At 38.5% G+C, this 23,924-nt stretch overlaps 1 protein-coding gene across 1 annotated transcript in view; it reads left to right on the top strand.

The window, feature by feature from the left end:
* The window catches only part of Esr1 (estrogen receptor 1), a 277,400-nt gene that overhangs the window by 66,499 nt on the left and 186,977 nt on the right, over positions 1–23,924 (top strand). Inside the window, exon 4 of the mRNA XM_033763164.1 lies at positions 7,711–7,827. Coding sequence (XP_033619055.1) covers positions 7,711–7,827 — 117 coding nt within the window. The remainder of the gene's footprint in view (positions 1–7,710; positions 7,828–23,924) is intronic.

Genomic DNA, 23,924 nt, shown 5'->3' with positions numbered 1-23,924 from the left:
ACAGGTGTGAAATGAACAAGCTGGAGCAGGAATGTCTCTTACTCAGGGAGTGCTACTGCTCAGAACTCTCTAGTTGCTACTATGAATAACTAAATTGAAAATTCACCAGTGGATTCTTATTATTTTCTCAAATGTTAAGACTTAGAATGATGGTTTTTTTAAAATCTAACACTTAAAAAATAATACAAATGGTTCCCGATTTATGGTGGTTCAATTTACGATTTTTTGAGTTTACACTGGTATGCAAACAATATACATTCTCTTGAAATCTTTGATTTATGAATTTTGGTTTTTCCTAGGCTAGCAACATGCAGTCTCATACTTTTTTGTTATTCTGGGCAGTGGAAGCAAGCCACAGCTCTCAGGAAGCCACGTCATCACTGGGTTATTAACTGTGACTCTGCAGTGCCTTGTGTTGCTAAAGGAGATGTTTAGTAGATTGTGGGTATTAAATGCGTTGGTGACATGATATTTCTAATTTATGTTAGGTTTTTTTGGATGTAACCTCATTGTAAGTCATGGAACAATGGTTATATAGACTTCCTTTTACTTTTTTTTAAATTGAGTTTATTGATACATTTTAGTTATACAGTACAGTTACATTCATTACTGGGATCTTGTACCTTTACATGACAACACTTGGTTCTCATTTTCCCCTTGTCCCTGCCCGCCCTTTAGACTTCCTTTTAAACTAAAATGTCACAGATTTTCCTTTGCTCAAACACATGTAAAGTCCTAAGATTTTACATCAAATTTAAAACTGTATTTAGCACCATATTAATACATATCGACATACAAGAAAATAAATCCAGATTTGATATCTTTTTGGCAATTTCAACTGTTTGAGTACAACTCCTGAATAATTCAAATTATAATAAACTCTTGTTAATTTTAAATAAATATTCGGTGAGAGTCATTAATAAAGAGAATGTAAAATTAGCCAAACTTCATAGGAATTAGCTAAATTTATGGTTTAATCAGGTGCATGCTTGTAATACCAGCACCTAGGCTAAGCCAGAAAGATCATTGTGAGTGAGGCTAGCCTGGGCTACACAGTGGAATCAAGGCCAGCCTGAACTACACAGTGAGACCTTGCTTCAAAAAACACCAAACCAGGGCCATGGATGTAAAACACAGAAGAAATGGACAGATTCCCAGATATGTATGAATGACTAGGGCTGAATCAAGAAGATACAATGGACTGGGGTTTTAGCTCAGTGGTTCCACTGCCTGCCTCACAAGTGCAAGGACCTGAGTCTGATCCCTAGTACCAAAAAACAAATAAGCAAGAGGGAGAGAGAGGGAGAGGGAGGGAGAGAGAGGACTTTAAAAATAAAATGTTTGTTGGAATTATCTAATGAAACTTAGACAGCATTAGCTACAACTGATTACATTTGATATATGTGTGGATGCTTTAAAATGGGGTGTTAATTTATTTTTTTAGAATTCATTTTGATTTATGTGCCTTAAAATAAAAACGTTTAGGTGTGTTAAGAAATGTGAAATGCTTATTTCTTATTGGTGCAAAATATTTCCCATTTTCATACTTAGCTTTTTCTCTAACCTCATGAAGGGCTTCTTGATTTCAATGCATTTTTTCAGAATACTATATGCATTTTTTAGTGAATTCACTTAGAAAGCAAACCATAAACTAAGATTTGATGTCATTTATTTTGAAGTTTTCTGGTCATGAATTAAATCTATGGTGTTTCCTTAGGAAAACTGTGAGCTGCAGAGTGTTCCAAAATGTGTTGCTCTCAGAGGCAGGGATAGCTGGACAACATTCAAATACACCTCCTGACTCCACAAAGTTAGGAAGTGTCGCAAAGGGGGGAAAACAGCACAGGGATTGTCACAGAATTGCATTATTGAAGTAAATCCATCTCTGGACTCAGGAGCTATGATTGAAGCAAATATTTTTAACATCTTCATATTTACGTATTAGACTGTAATGGAGCACTTGAATTTTGGCTTCTCTTATAAAACGAGACAGTTACATATTCTTTGTGCAAGGAAACCCTTAATCAAGATACACCTTTTCCTCTACTAGTACCCTTTCCTTTTAGCCATTTATGACAATTTTTATTTTATTTAGGAAATAATAACATAGACCTGTTACATTCACAGCTACCCATGTTCTCTGGCGATGGAAGCAAGGGGACATTGAAGAAGCTTCCAATCTTGTGGGGTTTGGTAAAGACACGAAGTGGATCTTTTTAGAAGTTAAAATACCCTATGAAGAGAAAACGTTATTAGCAAAGTGAGCCATGTTAAAATGCATAACTAACCAGAACTGGAAGGAATGTTCACTGGGTCTTGTTACTCTTACAAAATGCCTTTGATTGTGAACTCAGGAAGAGAAACACTGCCTGTGGCTGTGACTTGGGCAGTGTTGTCACACAGTTGGTTACTGCATTGCTGTGGGGTGAGGCAGCGCATCCTTCAAGACAGCAGTGGGAGAGGAAGAGCTGCCCCATCAGGGTAGCTGGGAAGCAAAGTGAGGCGAGAAGGGGCCAGATTCTGATGCCCCTTGCAGGACACCCCCAGTTCTCTCCTGTAGGCTCTGCCTTCTGTTCCACCACCTCTCAATAGCACCCCATGCTGGGGGCAAAGCCTTTAAATACATTGAGGGGATCATTTCCAAACTACAGCAGAAACGACACGCTAATTCAGAATGCATTTCTGTAAGCAAAAGCTTTAGGAAAATTAAAAAAAAATGTTTTTAGCAGTCATAGGATGTACTCATATTAGGGTATCAGCAGGGCATCAAAATAGAAGCCATGGTACAGAGAATTCATAGGAACACATCGTTTTCCTTGGTGAAGAGCTGCTCATGTCTGGCCCCACTCCGTGCTCCAGAGCAGCCTCCTCTATCCCCCAGCTGTTTCCCCTTTTCCTGCGCCATGCTGAGGACCAAGTCTTGTTTTCATGGACCTGAGGTTTGAAGTCTCGAGGTATAGCAGCTGTCGCTTTGTTCAGCTGTTGTTTCCTTTATGGAGCTCCAGTCTGCTCCTTGGGAGGCCTCTGTCCCACGGACATTTTGGGGGAAGTTAAGAACAGAGCTTTGCCACTTTTAGTTTGGCCCACAGTTGTGCTCTCTGAGCTCTGCTTTGTACCTGTACGTGTGCTGGGCTCAGGATCACTGCTGATAGATGAACCAGAGGTGGCCTAGCCTTGCCAAGTCTAAAGCCATCTGAGATTGAGACAAGCAATCAAAATACATCATGGTAAGTGCTACAATAGGGCAGAAGCTAGGTATGGTAGGGGCAGAAAAGATTTCATAGAGGCATGGATACCTCGAAAGGAGCACTGGAAGATGAGTAGGAGCTCACTGGGCCCAGAGTAGGGAAGGTTGAATCCTGGAGAAAGAAGAGCCCGTGCAGAGTTCTGAGAGTGAGAGGGAACCTGGACAGAAGATGCAGCTGGAACTCAGATCTAACTTACAGAGTGTGGAGAGAGCTATGGAAAGAGGTTGGGAAGGGGCTTGCAAGCTGTGCTGATGCATTGGACTTTATCCTTCTGGCTTTGAGGTGCCTCAGAATATTAGGTCAAGATAGCAACAGGGTGGTGTGTGATTAGTTAGCAATCTGACAGCACCGTGGCGAGAGGTTGGCAGGGGAAAGCAGGAGGCAGGGGTCATGCAGTGGGCTGTGGTGATGAGTTGCGGGGAGTTGACGTGGATTCTGGAAGGGATAGAGGGGCCAGGACAAAACTGATTTAATTAGGCAACAGTACATTCGATGTATGTGTGTGCACATGTGCACGCACACGTGTGTGTGTGTGTGTGTGTGTGTGAGAGAGAGAGAGAGGTGGGTTATAGAGGAAGGGTCCACTGAGGAGAGAGGAGACTGAGAATAACACCCCTGTGTCCAGATTCACGGTGGGGTAGTGAGAAGGGAAAGGTTGCTGAGGTGGGAAGATGATCAGCCCGTTGGGACACAGCAGTCCCACAAAGTCTGCGAGTCAAGTCTGGATGGAATCGAGGTCTGAAGTCCAGGAATGAGGTTTGAACCGAGATGACTGCCCACAAGTACGGAGAAAAAAAGGTGACAAAAGGAAAGAGCCACAGTGTTAGATTTCTCTCAGTGTCACTTCTTGTTCTAATTTGGCCTGTGTTTCTATGCCCTTGGAATCTCTGAACATGGGTCATTGTTTATTTTCGTGATTAACAAATGTGGACTTTCTGAGTGATGACTACAGCTGCTACTGGAAGAGGGAAAATAAGAGAAGGGAAGAAGAAAAAGTCAAGGCAAGGGAATCCCAGAGGCGCAAGAGGAAAATTTCCACATGTATCCTCCGGGGCGGGGGTTGGCCAGGAGGCTCCTGCCCGCAGGTGTCTTCTGTCTCCGGTCTTTGTCGTTCTAATTTGCTACCCATCCCTTCTGTGTCCTCCACTTCCTATTGTTTAAACCACAAACTCCATCAAAGACTCATTTTAAAAAATTTAGCAGTGCTTGGGATTGAACCGCAGCACTGGGCAAACGCTCTACAACTGAGCCACTCCTTCCACTCTGATTTTATTTTGTGGTAGCTGAGTGATTATTTTTCCAAGTGGACATCGCATCCTTGCTTTGGCTTTCGGTGCTTCTTTCAGGCCCCTGCACAGGGAGCTTTTGGCCTGATCTGGTCACAGGTACACGAAATCTTCTGTGTCTTCAGTGGAACACTATGTATCTCACTAGTGCAATTGTTGACTATTTTTTAAAATAATCAATTCTACTCCTGCGGTATTTTTTATTTATTGTTTTCACAAGGTCAAATAAAATTTAAAAAGGGGTTTCTCCTCAAAGCAACTTAAATCAATTGCTTTAATAGCACACAATGACTAAGTTATATTCGTTAAATAAAAGAACTGCTTGGTTATTTTCCTTCTGATCTAAACTGGAGACTTATAAATAGTTAATGGTTTTAGGCGAAGAACAATTCATTTCTGGTGGTCCTGGAGATTGAACTCATGGCCTTCATGCTGGGTTACATCCCCAGAACTTTTTAAACTGTTGATTTTTGGGGGTGGTACCGGGCATCTAAGTTGGGCCCTTGTGCTTGTGAGGCAGGCACTGGAACCACTGAGCTAAATCCCCGGCCCTTAAATTGTTGATTTTGAGATCGGGTTCTGGTAAGGTACTGAGGCTGCCCAGGCTGGGTTTGAAATTGCCATCTTCCTTCCTTAGCATCCCAGAGTGTTGGAATTACAGACGTGTGCCACTATGCCCAGCTAAGAGCAGTTTTAACTCTAGATATCAAACATGCACTTATTCAGTTTTGATTCTTGCCAATTTCTCAATTCAACATTTTAATGTATTTCAGGGCAGGAGAAAACTGCGCCATCACACTAGGTTTAGAGTGAGCATGCTCCTGTTGTGCCTGTTTTCATTCCTGTAGAGGGATGGACTCAGTTGCACAGATGCAGCACGTTTTCTGTGTTTGGCAGGTTAGTGCAAGCATTTCACTTGGCTCTATAAAGATACCCATCTATGTGGGTAGCCCAGCCAAGTAGAAGATCCAGCCAAGTAGAAGATCCAGCCAATTGGCCTCCAACTCAGTTTGGTTCTCCTATCTTCTGCTTTGCAACACACCTGGCTTTGGGGGAGAAAGTGAGTCAAAGTAATATCTGGTTTGAATGGCTACCATTTTCTTCTGAAACTTAAAGTATACTCACTTTTTTTTTTGTTTTTAGCTAAAACATGTAGTATATTCTGTATAAACACCATAGAAAACTAAACATTGAAAGTTTCTTTAAGGTAGCAGAAGAACCCCTCTTTTGTTTAGAGTTAGCATCTGCTCATATAAGTTTTATTTCCAGATCTATTACTTCCCTCAGTGTGTCCCAATAAATGAGGTCAATTCTAAAATAATAACCACAAGTGGATGTTGAAGGCAGTGTGTGATCTCTTGCCAGAGTTTTGAGTTCCTAACTTCTATCTGCCTGGCTGGTTTCTATTATGTGACAGAAGAATACAGATGTTAATTTGATCTGAAGATTTTTATAATGTATATCTAAAGATAGAGAACCAGTTTTTATGAGGCCCGTGTTTATTGTCAAGTCCCCATCCCACCCTGTTCAAGTGGAACTGACCCTTAAGTTGAATGAAGAAGCTCTGAGTTAAAACATTTCACGATACGGCATATTTTGTCCCTACTAAATGAGATGATAGAGACTTAAGTAGAGAATCTCTATTCTGAAGTAGAGGCTGGAATATATATTCACTTTTTTTTTTTGAGAATGGGAAACGTGTTTAGAATAGTAGATGTCATGTCCTCAGTCTAAATTTGGGTTATTTCCCTAAGGCATGTAGCAATTTAGGCTTACCTAAATGCGTGTCAATAACTGTTAATTTGTGAAGTTCAACATTTTGCATGCTACACAGCAGGCTTCTTTGGATGGATACAGAAATAAAGGTAATTTCCAATTTTTAAAAGTGGGGACTCCCTGTGGGTCATTGGATGTACAGACCTGGACCTCAGAGAGGAAGACTGGGCTGGGAGTGGTAACTTGTGACTGACCCACAGTTGGTGGTACCGGAAGCCACAGGCGAGGACCAGGTTCTCCTGGGGGAGAATGTGGAGTAGTAGGAGGAGAAGGGGACCTAGCACTGAGCTGCAGCAGCTCTGGCTTAGTGGATGGAGGTCAGTGAATCTGCAGAAAACATTGGGAAGCCACAGACCGAGAGAGAGAGGACACATGGCGAGGGTGGGGTGGGGAGGGTTGTGGGTTGGCAGCCAAGGGCAAGCACATCTCAGGAGGAGGGTCGGGGGGGACTGTCAGCTGTGCGGTGTGCTGGACTTGTGGGAATCAGGCACTGGCATTGCCAGTGATGTGGGGAAGCTTCTTTTATGAGGCAACTAAGGCAGAAAACAGATGGGGGGGCGGGGTTGAGCCTTGCAGGAGGGATGATGCAAAGGACCCCTCAGCATAGAGGTTTCTGAGTTCAGCTGGAAAGAGGGCAGGATGTGAGGTGGCAGAGTGAGGTGGGACACATTTGCACGTGAAGAAAGCATAGAGGAAGAAGTATGTGAACTGGAGACAGTCGACAAACAAGAGGGAAGAGAGCGTGGATTTGTAGTTATGTAATAATGACAGCTGATGTCTTTTGAAGGCTGACCCCGTCCAGGGAACTCTGGCTAACCTTCGGCATAGATTCTCACATTAAAGTCTTAGAATAATTTTAGGTAGTGTGTGCACTACTGCCTTCTCTAGGTTAGACAGGAGGAATAGCAGACCTAGGCATGGGCAGCATTGCCGGTCAGTGCTGATAGATTAACTTACTTACTTTGCTACCACCCAGCTCACCATCTTGAACTTCTGAGGTTTTCTGGGCTTTATCTGAGTAGTTCAAGATTCCTTAATTTATATTTTATGAAAGGCCACTTTGAAACTTTCTATCTGAGAGTTTGATTTCAAATAGCTCTACCCTGACCATTTTAGTGAGTGGCCTGGCTAAGAATTAAATAAAACCACAGTTTGCTGCTCGACATAGACTTTGTGAACTGAAGGCGATTTGCCCAAAGGATTCCTACAGCAATGGGTGGAGGTAGAAATTAAGTCTAGCAAAGGTTTTTGTTTACAGTTAGCAGATAACAAGGGGGAAGATGGAGGTAGCAATTTAGTGAGCTCCGCTAAGTGAAAGCAAAGCATCCTCCAGCTGTTTCCCTGTCAATTCAGTGAAGTTTCCTGAAATGATATTAATTTTGTCCTCTTGCTTTTACCAGGGCATAATGACTACATATGTCCAGCTACCAACCAGTGCACGATTGACAAAAACAGGAGGAAGAGCTGCCAGGCCTGTCGGCTCCGCAAATGCTACGATGTGGGCATGATAAAAGGTGGTAGGTACACTGGACCTGGCATCTTGGTGGCTTTGGCTACTGCCCAGGGCTGGTTCTTTCTATTACTGGGAGTTTAGGATTTCCTACTTAATCTTTTCCTATTCTTATTTTTCATCACAGCAAAGTGTGCCTTCATCATGCATTTCATTTCTAAACATTGGAAAAAACTGGAGCTATAATTTCCAGCGTGCCATTTGTGTTTTATATATTCAATGTAAATAATTATATTTAAATCAAAGGTGTGTGGGAGGTAGTGGTGGAAGGAAAGGAAGATGGCTCAGTAAGTTACTCTTGAAATGTGTTTTCAGTTGCTGTTTATGTTGCTAATAGTAGAAAATGATATCTGGAGATAAACTTCTCTTCAACTGAGACTTGTACATGTAAGAACTAGATAGCTAATTTAATAACCTTCCAATTTTTTAACACACCTTGGGAATTTGAATTTCCAAAGCTTTGTTCTTTGGAAGCTGAATCAAGCAGCACATTTTATGAGCTCAGAGCTAAAAATAATTAAGTGATACTCAGCTCTAACTAATCTCCAAGAGCTCAAATTTTGTGCCCCTCCCCACTGATTGTCTTTGTGGCTTTCGGTGTATGTGTGGCTTCCTGTTTTCTCATACATTCAAACTTCTATTTCTCATATGTGGGAACCTGGAGTCCATTTCTGTGGGTGTTAAATTCTCCTTAATGTGCCTGTCAGATTTTTTTTTTTTTTGTATTCCTGGGGATCTCCTCTTCGGAAACATTGCCTCTAGACCTTTACAGCCTTCTCCACAGTGAGAAGACAAACAGGCACTGTGTAACTGGGAAAAGTCCCCAAGCATTCAGTGTCCCACGGTGACATGGGAGCGAGGGAGGGGCTGATGGTCCTGTGCCTGCTGATTGTCCTGGGGAGAAATTTTCAGAAGCAGATGAGGCTTGAGATGAGCTAAGGAGAACAAAGCTGCAATGAAAAAAAGAATAGTGATTTGCCAGTAGAGGGTAGCCAACTTTTAAACCCCTTAAGGCCTGGATGAAGAAGAAAGGAGAAGGAAAACTAATAGAGATAAAGATGAAGATTGCTCGATCATTACATAGCTTACAACTAAAGCACCTTGTCCAGGTTGAGAGTTTGAATGCAGCATTTAGAATACATTATCTTAGTGGACAGGAATATAAGAGCTACATGAACAAAGTTTAATTTGAAACAGTAGAGTCCAAGTTTAATATTAATTTCAGATGATTTGTTAAACCAAGATCTTCATTCTTTCTGAGAGCTGAAGCAATCAACCTATGAATATGTCCAAAACATTTTAAATTTAATGGTTCCCATACATTAACACTTTCATAAAAGCAATTCTCTTGTCCTAATTAACATCCAGATTAAATCTGGCTGCATATATATCTATATATCTATCTATCTATATATATATATTATGCATTTTCATTTTTAATCTAATAAAAATTCTAATTTGCAAAGCCATGGCAAAATTCCTCTCAACATTTTTGACTAGGAATCTGGACGTCTGACTATACTCAGTCAGATGGGGCGCTTGTACACTTGCACATGTGTATTTATGGCTGTGAAATATATATCTGTATTCGTTTTCTGGGGCTGCCATAACAAAACACCACACGTTGGATAGCTTAAATAACAAAATTGAATTTACTTACATTATTGGAAGCTGGAAGGCTAATGTCAAGGTGCTAGAAAGCTTGGTGTCTGGTGTAGCCTCTCTTCAGGCCTGCTGTGTCCTCACGTGGCCTTTCCCCTGCCCACACACTCCTGGGCTTTTCCTTTTCTTATAATGACAGCAGTTGTATTAGATTTGGTGCTTACTCTTATGACTTTATTTCCTCTTAATTATCTCCATAAAGGCCCTATTGCAAATATAGTCCTATTAGAGGGTGTGCTGTTAACATATAAATTTTAGTGGGACACAATTCAGTTCAAAACAGACTGACATTAAAAAAGAAAAACAAAACAAAAAAAACCCACAGGCTGGTGGCTTACATAACGGGAATCAATTTGCCCTCCCTCCTGGAGGCTGGAATTCTGACATCCGCATGTTGGTAGGTTTGGTTTCTCCTCAGGACTTTCTGAGCTCGAGATTGCCTCCTTCTTTCTGCCCTCACATGACCTTTTCTCTGCCAACTTTCTACTGGTGTTTCTTCTTCTTTTTATAAGGGTACTAGATATGTTGGATTTGGGTCTACCCATTTTATCTTGTTTAATCTTGATTACCTCTTGAAAAGTTCTGTTTCCCAATACAATCATATTTTGAGGTCCTGGGGATTAGGGTTTCAGCATGAAATTTGCAGGTGCAGAATTCAGTATGTGAGGGTATCCTATTGGGATTACTCAGTGTCTATCTACTGGATAACAAAAGAATGGGTTTCTTTCTGGCAGCTTATATATGTGGCTAGTTTTGAGTCATTTTATCATAAAACTATAGTCTGTGAGAACACATCATTTTAATTACATATATAAGGTACTTGCCATAAAGTAATATGATTTCTTGTATTTTCCATAACACGGAATACCGCGCTAAACATCTCGACATATTATATAACAACTGTTTGGCAATCCCACTGAATGGTCGTAGTTTATAACTGGAATTATAATTAAAACTAACTATAAAATTTGTAGTTATTAAAAAAAAAACCAGCTGTAACTGAATAAATCATTACATTTTCCAACTGCCTTCACAACAATCCAGTTTCTTAACCAGGCTAGTTAACCAATTAGGGTATTGGATCTCTGTCTCTGAAATTACAAGTTTGGTTTCAGAAAAGCACATACCTACTTCCTACTTTTAGAGCAAAACTGAATATATTTGCTAAAGATCTATCTTAAGATGCAAGAGTACATGATTTACCTACACAAAGAAATAATTTTAACCTGTGAGAATGCCACTGTCCCTGACAATCTTCGTCATCATTGGATTTGGTCCTGAGTCACGATAATTCAATAAGATGCAGGATTTAAGATGTGCCTTTGAGAATGTGTTTTCTCACGAGTGCAAGTGCTCATCCGTCTGTTTAAATTGCTTGTCCTCTCTAACCTGCTTCCCTCTGCACCCAATTTAGATGCAGATTAAATGTCTCTGCTTCCAGAGACTCTTCCTGTTCACCCATACTAGGCTGCATCCCCATGTTTTAGCTTCCATAGCGAGCAGCCCTTCTCTGAGATCCCAACACAGTTATTAGCAGTTTCCCATCTTTCCCTACTGTTCATAAACTTCATGGTAGCAATCTGCACTTCTCTCTGTCACACTGACCACCCTAGCACTAAATGAGTCACAAAACAGATGTTAATTTTTTGTACAAATTGATGAATCGATTCAATTCATTTAAAGTTATCTGTTTATAGCTTCTTATGCACAAAACTATTATAGAAAAAAAGCAGGTGAGGAAGGCCCTTGTCCCTTCCATCAGTGTCCTCACAGTCCAAAGAAGACATTTGTATATTAAATGATAAATAAAAATCCAGAAGATAAATGGAAATTTGATGGGGTTGGAAGATGGCTCAAATTATGAAAAATCAAGGGCTGGGGATTTAACTCAGTTATGCCACTGACTGCCTCACAAGTGCAAGGTCCTGATTTTGATCCCTGGTACAAAAAAAAAAAAAAAAAATCGGACTGAAAGTACAAAGAACAGTCCAAAGAAGACATTTGTATATTAAATGATAAATAAAAATCCAGAAGATAAATGGAAATTTGATGGGGTTGGAAGATGGCTCAAATTATGAAAAATCAAGGGCTGGGGATTTAACTCAGTTATGCCACTGACTGCCTCACAAGTGCAAGGTCCTGATTTTGATCCCTGGTACAAAAAAAAAAAAAAAAATCGGACTGAAAGTCCAAAGTTTTAGTCAACTGGATCTGAATTTAGTCCAACCCAGAAAATGGTTCAGACTATCTGACTTCTAAGGAGTACGTTACTCCCCATGAGTTTGACTTCTGCTTAGTTAATGGAGAGGGGGAATACTTCACAAGTTAAATCCTAGTTCAAGTGCTGTTACCATCTCAGACTTGCTGAGCAACCACTGGGAGCTTCACTGTTCTCAGATGAAAAATAAAATACTTTCTGCTCAACCCATTTGCGTGAAGATCACAAATCATAATATATGTAAATACTTTACAAATTTAAAGCATGGTACAGGCTTGGCTGTTGTATCTTTTCTGTCTTAAATAATTCCTATCTTTGTTAAGAACTTCATTTTTCTTTTTCAGTTGGAAGAAAGAGAATGGCAATTTCATCACTTCTACTAGGTATACGCATCTAATTCCTTTGTTAAGAAACAAAACCTGGCTCAGACACTTAGGCTTTTTTAAAAAATCTTTTTGGTATCATATGGTAGACATAGCTTCATGATGGCTTGATATTTATTGTGTATCATTTTTTGATGCCAGAGATTGACACAAATTTGTTGAAGTTCTTTCCTCATAATAGGCTCAGAGGCACTTGGTGACAGATTCTCATTTTTTTAGATGAAAAAATTGGCATGTAGAAATTTATTGATGTGTGAGACTCTTGCATCGACCATCCTGGCCATATTTTGTCATAACATATTGAAAATAAATTTGAGACTGGGTATGGTGGCACATGACCATGATCCCAGCCATTTGTTAGGCTGAGGCAAGAGGCTCTCAAGTTTTAAGTTAGTTTGGGCAACTTACCAAGACTTTGTCTCAAAAACAAAATGAGGCATAGTAATAACTATGAACTAGTCTTTCATTTTGATGATAATATAGCAATCTAATGCTTAGGGATATTCCAAAATAATAAATAAATTAAAATTAATGTTATATTTTTATCCCTAGCTGAGTTTTAAAATTTAAATATATTTTAAAGCATATATAAAAACATAAAAATGATATATATTTATGTGGTAATAAAGTGATACTCTGATATATAGATACACCTTGTAATATTCAAGTCAGGTAAATCATATCTGTCTTCTCAAATATTTATCATTTTGTATTCATTAAGTTTATTGATACATTTTAGGTATCCAATATGATGACATTCATTATTGGCAATTTGTACCTTTACATGGTGTATCATGCTTCTTATTTTTTCCCCATTCTCCTGCCCTCCCTTCAACCTGCCCATTCCTCCCTATTTACAGACTTTGTTTCCATTTTTCCCTTTTCTCGTATTTTTTCCTTTCCCTTCTTTCCTTCCCCTTCCCCTTCCCACATCCCATTTCCCTACCCTTTTGGACCTTTTCTTCCTATTTCACATTATCTATTATACATTTTGGTCCTTATTTACATTTTCAGTTTCTCACATCAGAGAAACTATTTGATATTTATGGATATGTGTACTATTTATTTCACTTAAGAGTATTGCCTCAATGTGAATCCATTTAGCTATGAATCTCTAGTTTCTCATTCTTTATGCCTGAGAAGTACTCCATTTTATGAAAAAATCACATCTTCATCCAGTCACCAGTAGATGGGCATTTGGGTTATTTCCAAGATTTATCTGTTACAAACTAGTACTATCAACATGGGTCTGCATATATCACTATGGTATGATGCTTTTGATTCTTTTGGGGAGATACCCAACAGAGGAATAATTGAGTCAAATGGGGTCTCTAATTCTAGTTTTGTGAGGTATCTCCATACTGATTTCCACAGTGGTCACACCAGTCTACATTCCCACCAACAGTGAAGGGTTCCTTTTTCCCCACACCCCACCAGCATTTGTTACTGTTTGATTTCTTGATAGCAGCCATTCTTTCTGGAGGTAAGGTGGAATCTCAGTATTGTTTTCATTTGCATCTCTCAAATGAGCAGCCATGTTGAACATTTTTTCATATGTTTATTTGCTGTTTATACTTCTTTATCTGAGAAATGTCTGTTCATTTCAGTTGCCCATTTTTGAATTGGGTCTTTATATTTTGGGGGGCTGATTGTTTTGAGTTCTTTATATATTCTAGATAATAGTCCTTTGTCTGAGGAGCAGCTGGTAAAAGTTTTTTCCCACATTGTAGGTTGTCTCTTAGTTCTGTTGATGGTTTCTTTGGCAGTGCAGAAGCTTTTCAATAAGACGAGATCCCAGTTGTTGATTCTTTCTACTAGTTCCCATGCTACTGAGAATTTGTTCATAAGTTGAAACCTAATTTTTCCAAAACCATTTATTAAAGAGGCTATCTTTCCTGCAGTTCTGGTATTTGCTCCTTTGTCAAAGATGAGGTGGCTAAGTATGTCTGCAGTTGTTTCTGTATCTTCTAATCTCTTCCACTGATCCTTGGGTCTGTTTCATAGCCAGTATCACACTGTTTTTAATCACAGTAGCTTTGCAGTATAGTTTCAAGTTGGTTATGGTACCCCTACCTTGTCTTTGTTGCCTACAATTGCTTTTGCTAGTTTAGGTCTCTTCTTGTTCCAAATAAACTTTTGGATTTTTTCCTCAAGTTCTGTGCCGTTTGCTGTTGGAATTTCAATTGAGATTGCATCGAATCTATATAGCAGCTTTGGAAATAGGTTCATTTTTACTATATTGGTTTTCCCTACCCAGGAGTCTCTTAATTATCTGATATCCTCTTCTATCTCTTTTTTTCAGAGTGCTATAGTTTTCAGAGTAGAGGTCTTTTATTTCTTTCATTAGGTTGATTCCTAAGGATTTTTTTTTTTTGGTTGCTATTGTGAAAGTTGTTTATCCAGTTCCTCTCTCAATGAGTCTGTTGCTTGTGTACAGAAAGGCTGTTGATTTGTGTATACTGACCTTGTATCCAACTCTTCTGCTGAATTTGGTTATTAAATCTAGAAGACTTTTGGTGGAATTCTTTGGGTCTTCTGTATAGACTATCATGTCATCAGCAAATAATGACAATTTAGCTTCTTTGTTTCCTATCTGTATTCCTTTTATTTCTTTCTCTGTGGCTGATATTTCCAGAACTATATTGAACAGGAGTGGTGATAGTGGACTTTCTTGTCTTGTTTCAGATTTTAGCGTGAAGGTTTTAAGTTTTTGACAATTTAATATGATATTGATTGTTGGTCTTTTATGGATAGCTTTTATCAGGTTGAGATAAAAACTATCTATTCCAATTTCCTGTAGGGATTTTACCATGAATGGATGTTGGATTTTGTTGCACACATTTTCTGCATCTATTGAGATGATTATATTGTCTTTGTCCTTGACTCTGGTAATGTAGTGTATTACATTTATTGATTTGTATTTGTTGAACCATTCTTGCATCCATGGGAGGAATCCCATTTGGTCAAGGTGTATGCTCTTATTGATAATCTTCTGCATTCTGTTTGCCAGCATCTTATTGAAGAGTTTTGTATCTATGCTCATTAGTGAGATTGGCCTATGGTTCTCTTTTTCAATTGGGTCTTTCTTTGCTTTTGGGACCAAGGTCTTGCTTCCAGGAACAAATTTGAGAGTATTGCTTTTCTTTCAACTTCATTGAAGAATTTAAACAGTAGTGACAATAATTCTTCTCTAAATGTCTTATAGAATTCAGCAGTGAAGTAATGAGAACCTGGGCTTTTCTTTGTTGGTAAGCTTTAAATTATGTTTTCAATTTTGTTGATATTGGGTTGTTTAGAACTTTTAAGTTTTCTTTGTTCAACTTTGGTAATTCATATGTATTTAGAAATCTGTCTATTTCTTCTGTGTTTTCCATTTTATTGGCATATAGGGTCTCAAAGTAGGTACTGATGATCCTCTGGATTTCTGCTGGGTATGTTGTAATTTCACTCTTTACTTTCCAAATTGCAAGGATTTGGGCCTTTTCTTTCCTTTTTTTGATAAGGTTGGCTAAGGATTTTTCAGTTTTGTGCTTCATTAATTTTTTGTGTTGTTCTTTTAGTCTTCATTACATTGATTTCTGTTCTGATCTATAATTTCCTCCCTTGTAGGAGCTTTGTGTTTGTGTTGCTCTTCAGTTTTTAGAGATTTGAGGTTCAGCATTAGCTTGTTTATTTAAACTCACTCTGTTTACCTAATATGGGTGTTCACTGCTATGAATTTCCCTCATTAGACTGCTTTCACTGTGTCCCATATATTCCGATAGGTTGTATTGGTATTGTCACTCAATTGTAGAAACTGTCTAATTTATTCTTTGATTTCCTTTGTAACCCATTGGTTTTTCAGGAGTGTGTTGTTCAATTTCCATGTTTATTAATTTTTTGTGATTACTTTTGCTACTGATCTCCAATTTCATTGCACTATGATCTGATAATATAGTGGGGATAACTTCAATTACTTAAACATGTTCTATGAGCAAGTACGTGGCCTGTTTTGGAGAATGACTTGTGTGCAGGTGAAAAGAATATGTATTGATTTTGTGGGGTGGAGCACTCTGTAAACATTTGTTAAGTCCATTTGTTCAAGAATTTGGTTGAGTTCTAGTATTTTGTTGTTTATTTTTTGTCTAGTTGATCTATTTGTGACAGGGGGTATTGAAATCCCTCACTATTATTGTATTTGTGCTTATTTAGTTTTCCATATCTATTAATATTTGATTTATATAGCTGGGTGCACTGGCCTTGAAATACTTCACTCCATGCTCTTCTTGACTTGAAGGTTTGTGTTGAGAAGTGTGCTGTGATTCTGATGGGCTTTCCTTTGTACGTGATTTGTTTCTTTTCTTTAACTTCTTATAATATTTTGTTCTTCTGTTGGGTTTCTGGAATCTTTTTTTTCTCATTGAGTTTATTGGTACATTTTAGGTATACAGTACAGTTACATTCATTATTGGGATCTTGTATCTTTACATGACAGGCCTTGGTTCTCATTTTTTCCCCTTACCCTGCCCTGCCTTCACCCCTTCCTCCCTTCCCTATTTGCAAATACTTTATTTCCATTTTTTCATTTTCTTGTTTTTTCTTTTCCCTTATTTCCTTTCCCCTACCCTTCCCACTTCCCCTATGCCTTTAGCCCTTTTCTTACTATTACACATTGTCAATTATAACCACTAGGAGCTTATGTACAATTATAGTTTTTCACACCTGAGAAGCTATTCAGTATTTATATATGTGTGACTTATTTATTTTACTTAAGAATATAAGCTCCATTTTCCTATGAATGACTCTAATTTCTCATTCATTATGGCTGAGTAGTATTCCATTTTATTTTAGCCCTTTTCTTACTATTACACATTGTCAATTATAACCACTAGGAGCTTATGTACAATTATAGTTTTTCACACCTGAGAAGCTATTCAGTATTTATATATGTGTGACTTATTTATTTTACTTAAGAATATAAGCTCCATTTTCCTATGAATGACTCTAATTTCTCATTCATTATGGCTGAGTAGTATTCCATTTTATAGAAAAACCATATCTTCTTTATCCAGTCTCCAACTGATGGGCAATTGGGCTGTTTCCAAGTTTTTTTTTCTTTTTATTGAGTTTATTGGTACAATCTAGGTATACAATACAGTTGCATTCATTATTGGAATCCTGTACCTTTACATAATAGGTCTTGATTCTCATTTTTTCCCCTTGTTCCTGCCCTCCCTTCACCCCCTCCTCCCCTCCCCATTTATAAACACTTTATTTCCATTTTTTCAGTTTTTCATATTTTTTTCCTCTCCCTTATTACCTTTCCTCCACCCTTCCCACTTTCCCTACACCTTTAGCCCTTTACATCCTATTTCACATTATTATTTATCTCATTAGGATCCTGTGTACTATAATAGATTTTCACACCAGAGAAACTATTTGGTATTTCAGTTAAAGAAATCTCTGTATGAATATTAAAAATAGGGAACCCTAAAATAAAATTAAAAAGGAAAGTAAAAGAGAAAAGGCAATGATGTAAGATTAAAATAATCCTTAATTCTGAAGATGAAAATGGTCTCTTAACATATTTAAGTTGCTTCTTGCCCTTGTAGTCTTATCTTATTCTTTTTTTCATTATTTAGAGAATACTTTATTATTTTCTGTAATCAAACCCATGTAGATATGACCTTATATATTTAGTACAGTGCATTACCCTGTACAAATGGAAAAAAATTAATATTTCTAGACCAATGTGGCTGTCCATTTCTGTACAATGCCAACTTAACACAATAAATTGGGATAACTTTTTCCAAAGTTGACTGTTTCCAAGTTTTAGCTGGAATTTTGATTTTTTTTTTTATCATGGCTAGTTGGAGTCCTATATGTCTCACTTACCTGTGTGTCAAATTCTTTTCTTCTGCTTGGGAAGTTTTCTGCCATTACTTCTGTGAATAGTTTTTTTTTTTTTAATGTTGTTTGCACTATCTCCTGTTTCTTCATTGACTCCAATTGGTCTTATGTTATTCTTCTTTGCCTCATCTAGCAGCTGCTGGATTGATTTTTTTGTGGTCCCATACTATTTATAAGAAATCTTTCTTTTCCCGTTCAGTAATTTCAATTGTATCTTCTATATCTGATATTTTATCCTGTCATTGGCTCATTCTGCTGTGTAAACTTTCAAGGAGTTTTTAATCTGCATATCTGTTTGCATCTGCATTATGGATTTCATTTGTTTCCTGCGCTGGGATTCCATCATGTTCCTCAGCTCCTCTACTTTTTTATCTATCTGCTCTAGAGTTATTAATCGTATCTCACACTATGGACACCATCTCTGTTGTTATCTGAGAAGTTATCTCTGATTTTATTTATTCCATATCTTCTTTCATTACCAGTTCAGGGAGTACAGATGGTTGAGTTTCAGATTGTTCCATCTTTTTGCCCCTTGTAGATGCCTTTGGTGATCTGGAAGTCTAGTTTAGAAGGAGTTGGAGCAGGGTAGAGAAATAGAAGAGGGAACGGTTTGAAGTAAGGTTAGAGGACATGGGAAGATCATGCAAACTTTGGGAAACTGGTGAAGACAGAAGGAAAAGAAAGAAGGAAGGAACAGGAACAAGAACAGAGCAAACTGACAGCAACCGAAAAACCAGAAACTATTCTCACTCCTATAAAAACAAGAACACTTGAGAAAAAACAGGACAAAAACAGGAACAAGAAAGGCAAGAAATGAAGAAGAAGGAAAAAAGAAAAGTAGAAAAAAATGTCCCCTTCAAGGTTCATCTGTGTTGCCCCAGCAGACAATGGGGTAGCATACAGATCTGTGTTGATTTTCCACTGAAGTTCAGGCTGGTTTCTGGCTGTGAGGTTGGAATTTAGCTCCCTGACCTTCTTTGGGTTTGAACTGCACAGTTCTACTGTGGGTTTCAGCTGCCTTACTCCTGAAACAAGTCTGGTTCCTGTAGGAGGTATTGACCCCAACAACTCACCAACTGCTATAATCTGCGGCACCTTTACTGAGGTAATTCTTTGCTTCACCAGTGGGCTTCAATTCTCAACAAGGCTCAGAGAGGACTTCTCTCTGCTGCTCACCTCTGCACTAGTTTCTGGGCTCAGAATGATGGCCTTCTGGATCCTTGTACTGTGCTGCTGTACTGGCAGGTCTCTTGCTGGGGGCTGTGTGCCCTGACCAATGGTGTCTGGGCAGGCCTGTGGCTGGGGCCTGTGGGTTCATGCTGCTGTTGTCTGGGCAGGCCTCTGGCTTGGTGGGGCTCATTTATCATTTCTGAACTCTTGTAGCTTTTTGAAACTCACAGTCCATTATTATTACCTATAGTCACCTTACTGTGCAGTAGCACATCAGAGCTTGCTTCTATTGACCAAACCTCTCCCTATCCTTTCTTTCCTCCATGGTCCCCAGTCTTGGCCTATCACCATTCTAATTTCTGCTTATAAGATAAGATCAACTTTATAATATTTCACATATGCTTGAGATCATTCAGCCTCTTTTTCACTTGCCATGATGAATTGAAGTTCCATTCATGTTGACACAAATGACTGCCTTTCATTCTTTGTTAAGGCTGAGTCCCATCGCATGTGTGTATTACATTTTCTTAATTCATTTATCAACTGGTGGGTGCTGAGGTTGTTTCCGTGTTTTGGGTATTATAAATAATGCTGTAGTAAATATGGCAGTGAAGGAATCTCTTGGACTTTTCCATCACATTTCCTTTCACTATATATCCAGTAGTGGGACTATGGATCATACTGTAGTACTATTTGTAATCGTTTGAGGAAGCTGCTACTGTTTTTCACAATGACTGCACTAATTTGTGTTCTCACTAAGAATGTGCAAGTGTTCCCCTTTCTCCACATCCTCTCTAGCACTTTTTGTCTTTAGCTTTTTGGTAATAGTCATTCTTACTGGAGTGAGGTCATAACTCACTGTGAACTTCATTTACATTTCTCTGACAATTAGTAATGTTGTGCATTTAAAAAATATTCCTGCTTGTTATTTGTACATTTTCCTTTGACAAACATCTATCTAGGTCTGTTGCCTTTTTTTTTGGTACTGGGGACCGAATTTAGGACCTTGCACTTGTAAGGCAGTCACAGTACCACTGCACTAAATCCCTAGCTCAGTTGCATATTTTAAATTGAATTATTTCTTCTCCTTTTGCTGTAGAATTGTTTGGGTTCCATATACATTCTGGATATTAACCACTTATCAAATACATGGCTTGCTTGTAAGCTGTCTCTTCACTCTGTTGATTGTTTCCATTGCCAAGCAGAAATTTTTTAGTTGACATAATCTTATTTGTCTACGTAAGCTTTTGTTGCTTATACTTTTGGGTTCTTGAGCAAAAAAGAAATGAACAAGAAGAACAAAAAATTTCCCGTTTTAACATGTTGAAGTATTTCCCTTGTTTTCTTTTAGTAGCTTCATAATGTCAGGTCTTACATTTAGGTCTTTAATTCATTTTGAGTTGATTTTTGTAACTGATGAGAGATTAGGATATAATTTCATTCTTCTTTTTGCAAATGTCCAATTTTCCCAGTACAACTTATTGAAAAGATTTTCCTTTTTTTAATGTGTGTTCTTAGAATCTTGGTTGATAATCAGTTGGCTATAGATGTGTAGATTTCTAGGCTCAAAATATACTAGTCAAAAAAGTATATGATCATCTTAATAGATATGTAAAAAGCATTTGATAAAATTCAAACATCCTTTCATGGTAAAAACTTTTGACAGACGAAGTATAGAAGGAATGTACCTTAACATAATGAAAAGGCTATGTATAATAAGCACAACTAACCTAATACTCAGTGGGAGAAAGCTGAACTCTTTCTCTGTGATATCCAGAAGAAGACAAGAATACCCACTTTCTCCACTGTGATTCCTGATAAAGTGTAGATTAAGCCTGAGCTTCCTTTATTGATCTTTTGCTGGGTAGTCTGTATGTTGCTGAAAGTGGGGTATCTTAATTGATTTCTTACCACTGGTACATAATCGCTGATACCCACAACCCGAGGGAGGACAGGTTTATTTTATTTTTATTTTTTTGGTACGGGGGATTGAACTTGGGTCCTTGTGCTTGCAAGGCAGGTGGCGGAACCACTAAGCTAAATCCCCGGCAGGACAGGTTTATACATATACAGGCAGTACATAGTCTATTGGTGCCAGGGCAGGATGGCATGTAGAAGGGCATGGTGGTAGGAAAGCTGCTCACATTGTGGTGGCCAAGAAGCAGAGAGCAAAGAGAGGAGGTAAAATCACCCTTCAGGACCACGCCTCAGTGACCTGTCTCTTCTGACCAGGCTCCACCTCTTGACAGCAGGTCAGCTGTAAGCCTCCATAATCCAATCATGTTTCAAATGTCCTTCCTATGAGTGCATGAGACTCTTAGGGAACATCAATAGAAAACATGGAGTATTGAAGTTCCCTATACTTATTGCATTATGGGCTATCTCTTTTTTTCAGGTCTATTAATATTTGCTTTATATATTTAGTGCTTTGATGTTGAGTGCATATACATGTTTAATTGTTAAATATTCTTGAGAGATTAACCCTTTGGTAACTCACTATAAATAGTCTTGTTTCATTTTACAATTTTTGGTATTAAAGCCTATTTATCTGGCTGGCTATGAGTATAGCCACGGCTGCTGTGTTTTAGGGAGCATTGTTTCCCATCCCTTCACTTTTAGTCTCTGTTCTCCTAGCATAGGGAGTCTCTTGGGTCTTGTTAGTTCCCTTTTTTTAAAAAAAATCCATTGTACTACCCTAAATCTTTTGCTGGAGATTTGATCCATTTACATGCAAGGTAATTGTTGATAAGGGTTATGGCTTAGATCTAAATTATTCTCCACCATTCTCATGTGTGTAGAAGATGATTGGATCGTAGGGGTGCTAAACTCAGCAGTGGATTCATCTACTGATGGGTGCAGTAGCTGACTGTTGTCAGGATCTGGGGCCTGTTTGGAGGTGGGTCACTGACCTGTGATCTGGAAGGTGTATTCTTATCTCTAGCTCCTCCCTTTTCTCTGCTTCCTGGCTGCCATGGGTTGAGCACCCTGCCCTCTGCCATGCTTGTCTGTTGTTCTGTTTCTACCTTGGAGACTGCTGACCATAGACTGAAATTTTGAGCCAAAGTAAACCTCTCCTGTCTTAAGTTGTAGATGTTAGCTATTTTATCCAGCCTCGAGAAAATGACTAAGACTGTAAGTAAGGTCATGCTATTGCCATTTTGCTAATTGTTTTCTGGTTGTTATGGAGATCCATTCTCTTCTCTCGCTGTCCTTTGTGATTAGGTGATTTTTCTCTAGTGGTATGCTTTGAGTCCTTGCTTTTTTGGTTATTTATTATAGGTTTTTTTCTTTTCTTTTCTGTCTGTTTGTTTGTTTGTTTTGGTACCAGGGATCGAACTCCAGACTTTGCGCTGATAAAGGAGGTTGCAGAAATACTGGAATAAATCCCTGGCCCTTGTTTACTATTGTTTTTGCTTTGCAGTGATGATTAGGTTTAGAACCTCTTGGAGTTAAAGCAGGCTTTTTCTCTTTTGATAGTGGTGGTAGTGGTACTAAGGATTAAACTCAGGACCTTCACACTGAGCTACAGCCCTATCCCTTTTATTTTATTTTATTTTTTGAGCTACCATCCCTAAATTGCTCAGATTGGGCTCTAACTTGTGATCCTCCTGCCTCAGCCTCCCGGAGTGCTGGGATTACAGATGTGTGCCACATCATCTGGCTAATCCCAAGCCATATGAAACTGCTAACAACTTAACTTTGACTATATTGTTTTATGCTCAAATAATTTGATTGCCTATTTTGAAATCATTTTGCTTTTTAAAGAAGGAAAAAAAGAGGTCTTTATTTACTTTTTCAAGAACGGCCATATCTTACCTTAAATATTAGAAAAAATGTTGGCATTGACTCAGGGCCAGTTGAAAGCTTCAGTCTGTCTCGTTCATCATTTGTTTTTCAAAACTAAATTATTTTTGATGTGATATAAGGAGACTTTCCATGGAGATAATCCAATAAATGTTGAAGTCTGGGGCAGTAGTATAAATAAATTGCTGCTTTAAAATCCTGTAAGCCCGACTCCAAGAGCTTCCATATACTGACTTTTTGTTTCAGTGGTTGTATATCGGATAATGAATAGAATTTAAGGGTTACTTGATGCACCTCTTTGCTTTTCTGCTCACTGTTCTTGTCGGGTCACGTAGCTAGTCAACTGCTCAAGCAATTCAGCGAGTTGGCTGACTTTTGAACCAATGTTATTTTTATTGTACTGCAGGGCCAAGCTTACCCATTGGTGACATATTTCATGATGAAAGGTAGATACATACATAAGTAAGATATTACCATCCCACAGGCCAAAGTTGTGACTCAGGAACAATTACTGTGGACACAGAATAATGTTCTTCTACAACAACAGTGTCCATTGACAAATTTGACCTCACCGTACAGCAGAAGTACCAAAATAAATTTATATAGAATACAAAGACAGTGCTTAATACAATTTAGAAAGGTAATTTTCTCCTTTGGGCTAAAGATTTTCATGTAGTTTCAGGCTTTGTTATAAAGTTGGTTTTTGTATTTAGAGGTTTTTACTACTTTGCTATACATGAATGTCATTGTATGAAATGGGGCTCAGACAAAGTGTCAAATGGATAAGCCTAGCTCTTCATTTATTACCTTGGAACTCTAAGTATGTCACTTAATTTTATTGCACATTATAGTTTGGATGTGGTTTGTTCCCTAATGTTGATGTGTTGGAGGTTTGTATGTGGTGATGAAATCTTCAAAAGGTGGGCTCCAACGGGAGATGGTCAGGTCAGTTGGGCCCCTGCTCTCAGAAGGGATTAA

Source organism: Fukomys damarensis, unplaced genomic scaffold (genome assembly GCF_012274545.1).
Source record: "Fukomys damarensis isolate Sample0158 unplaced genomic scaffold, DMR_v1.0_HiC HiC_scaffold_14, whole genome shotgun sequence".
Classification (NCBI taxonomy): Eukaryota; Metazoa; Chordata; class Mammalia; order Rodentia; family Bathyergidae; genus Fukomys; species Fukomys damarensis.
Note: the sequence above shows the minus strand (reverse complement) of the source record. Positions and strands in the feature narration are given on the sequence as shown.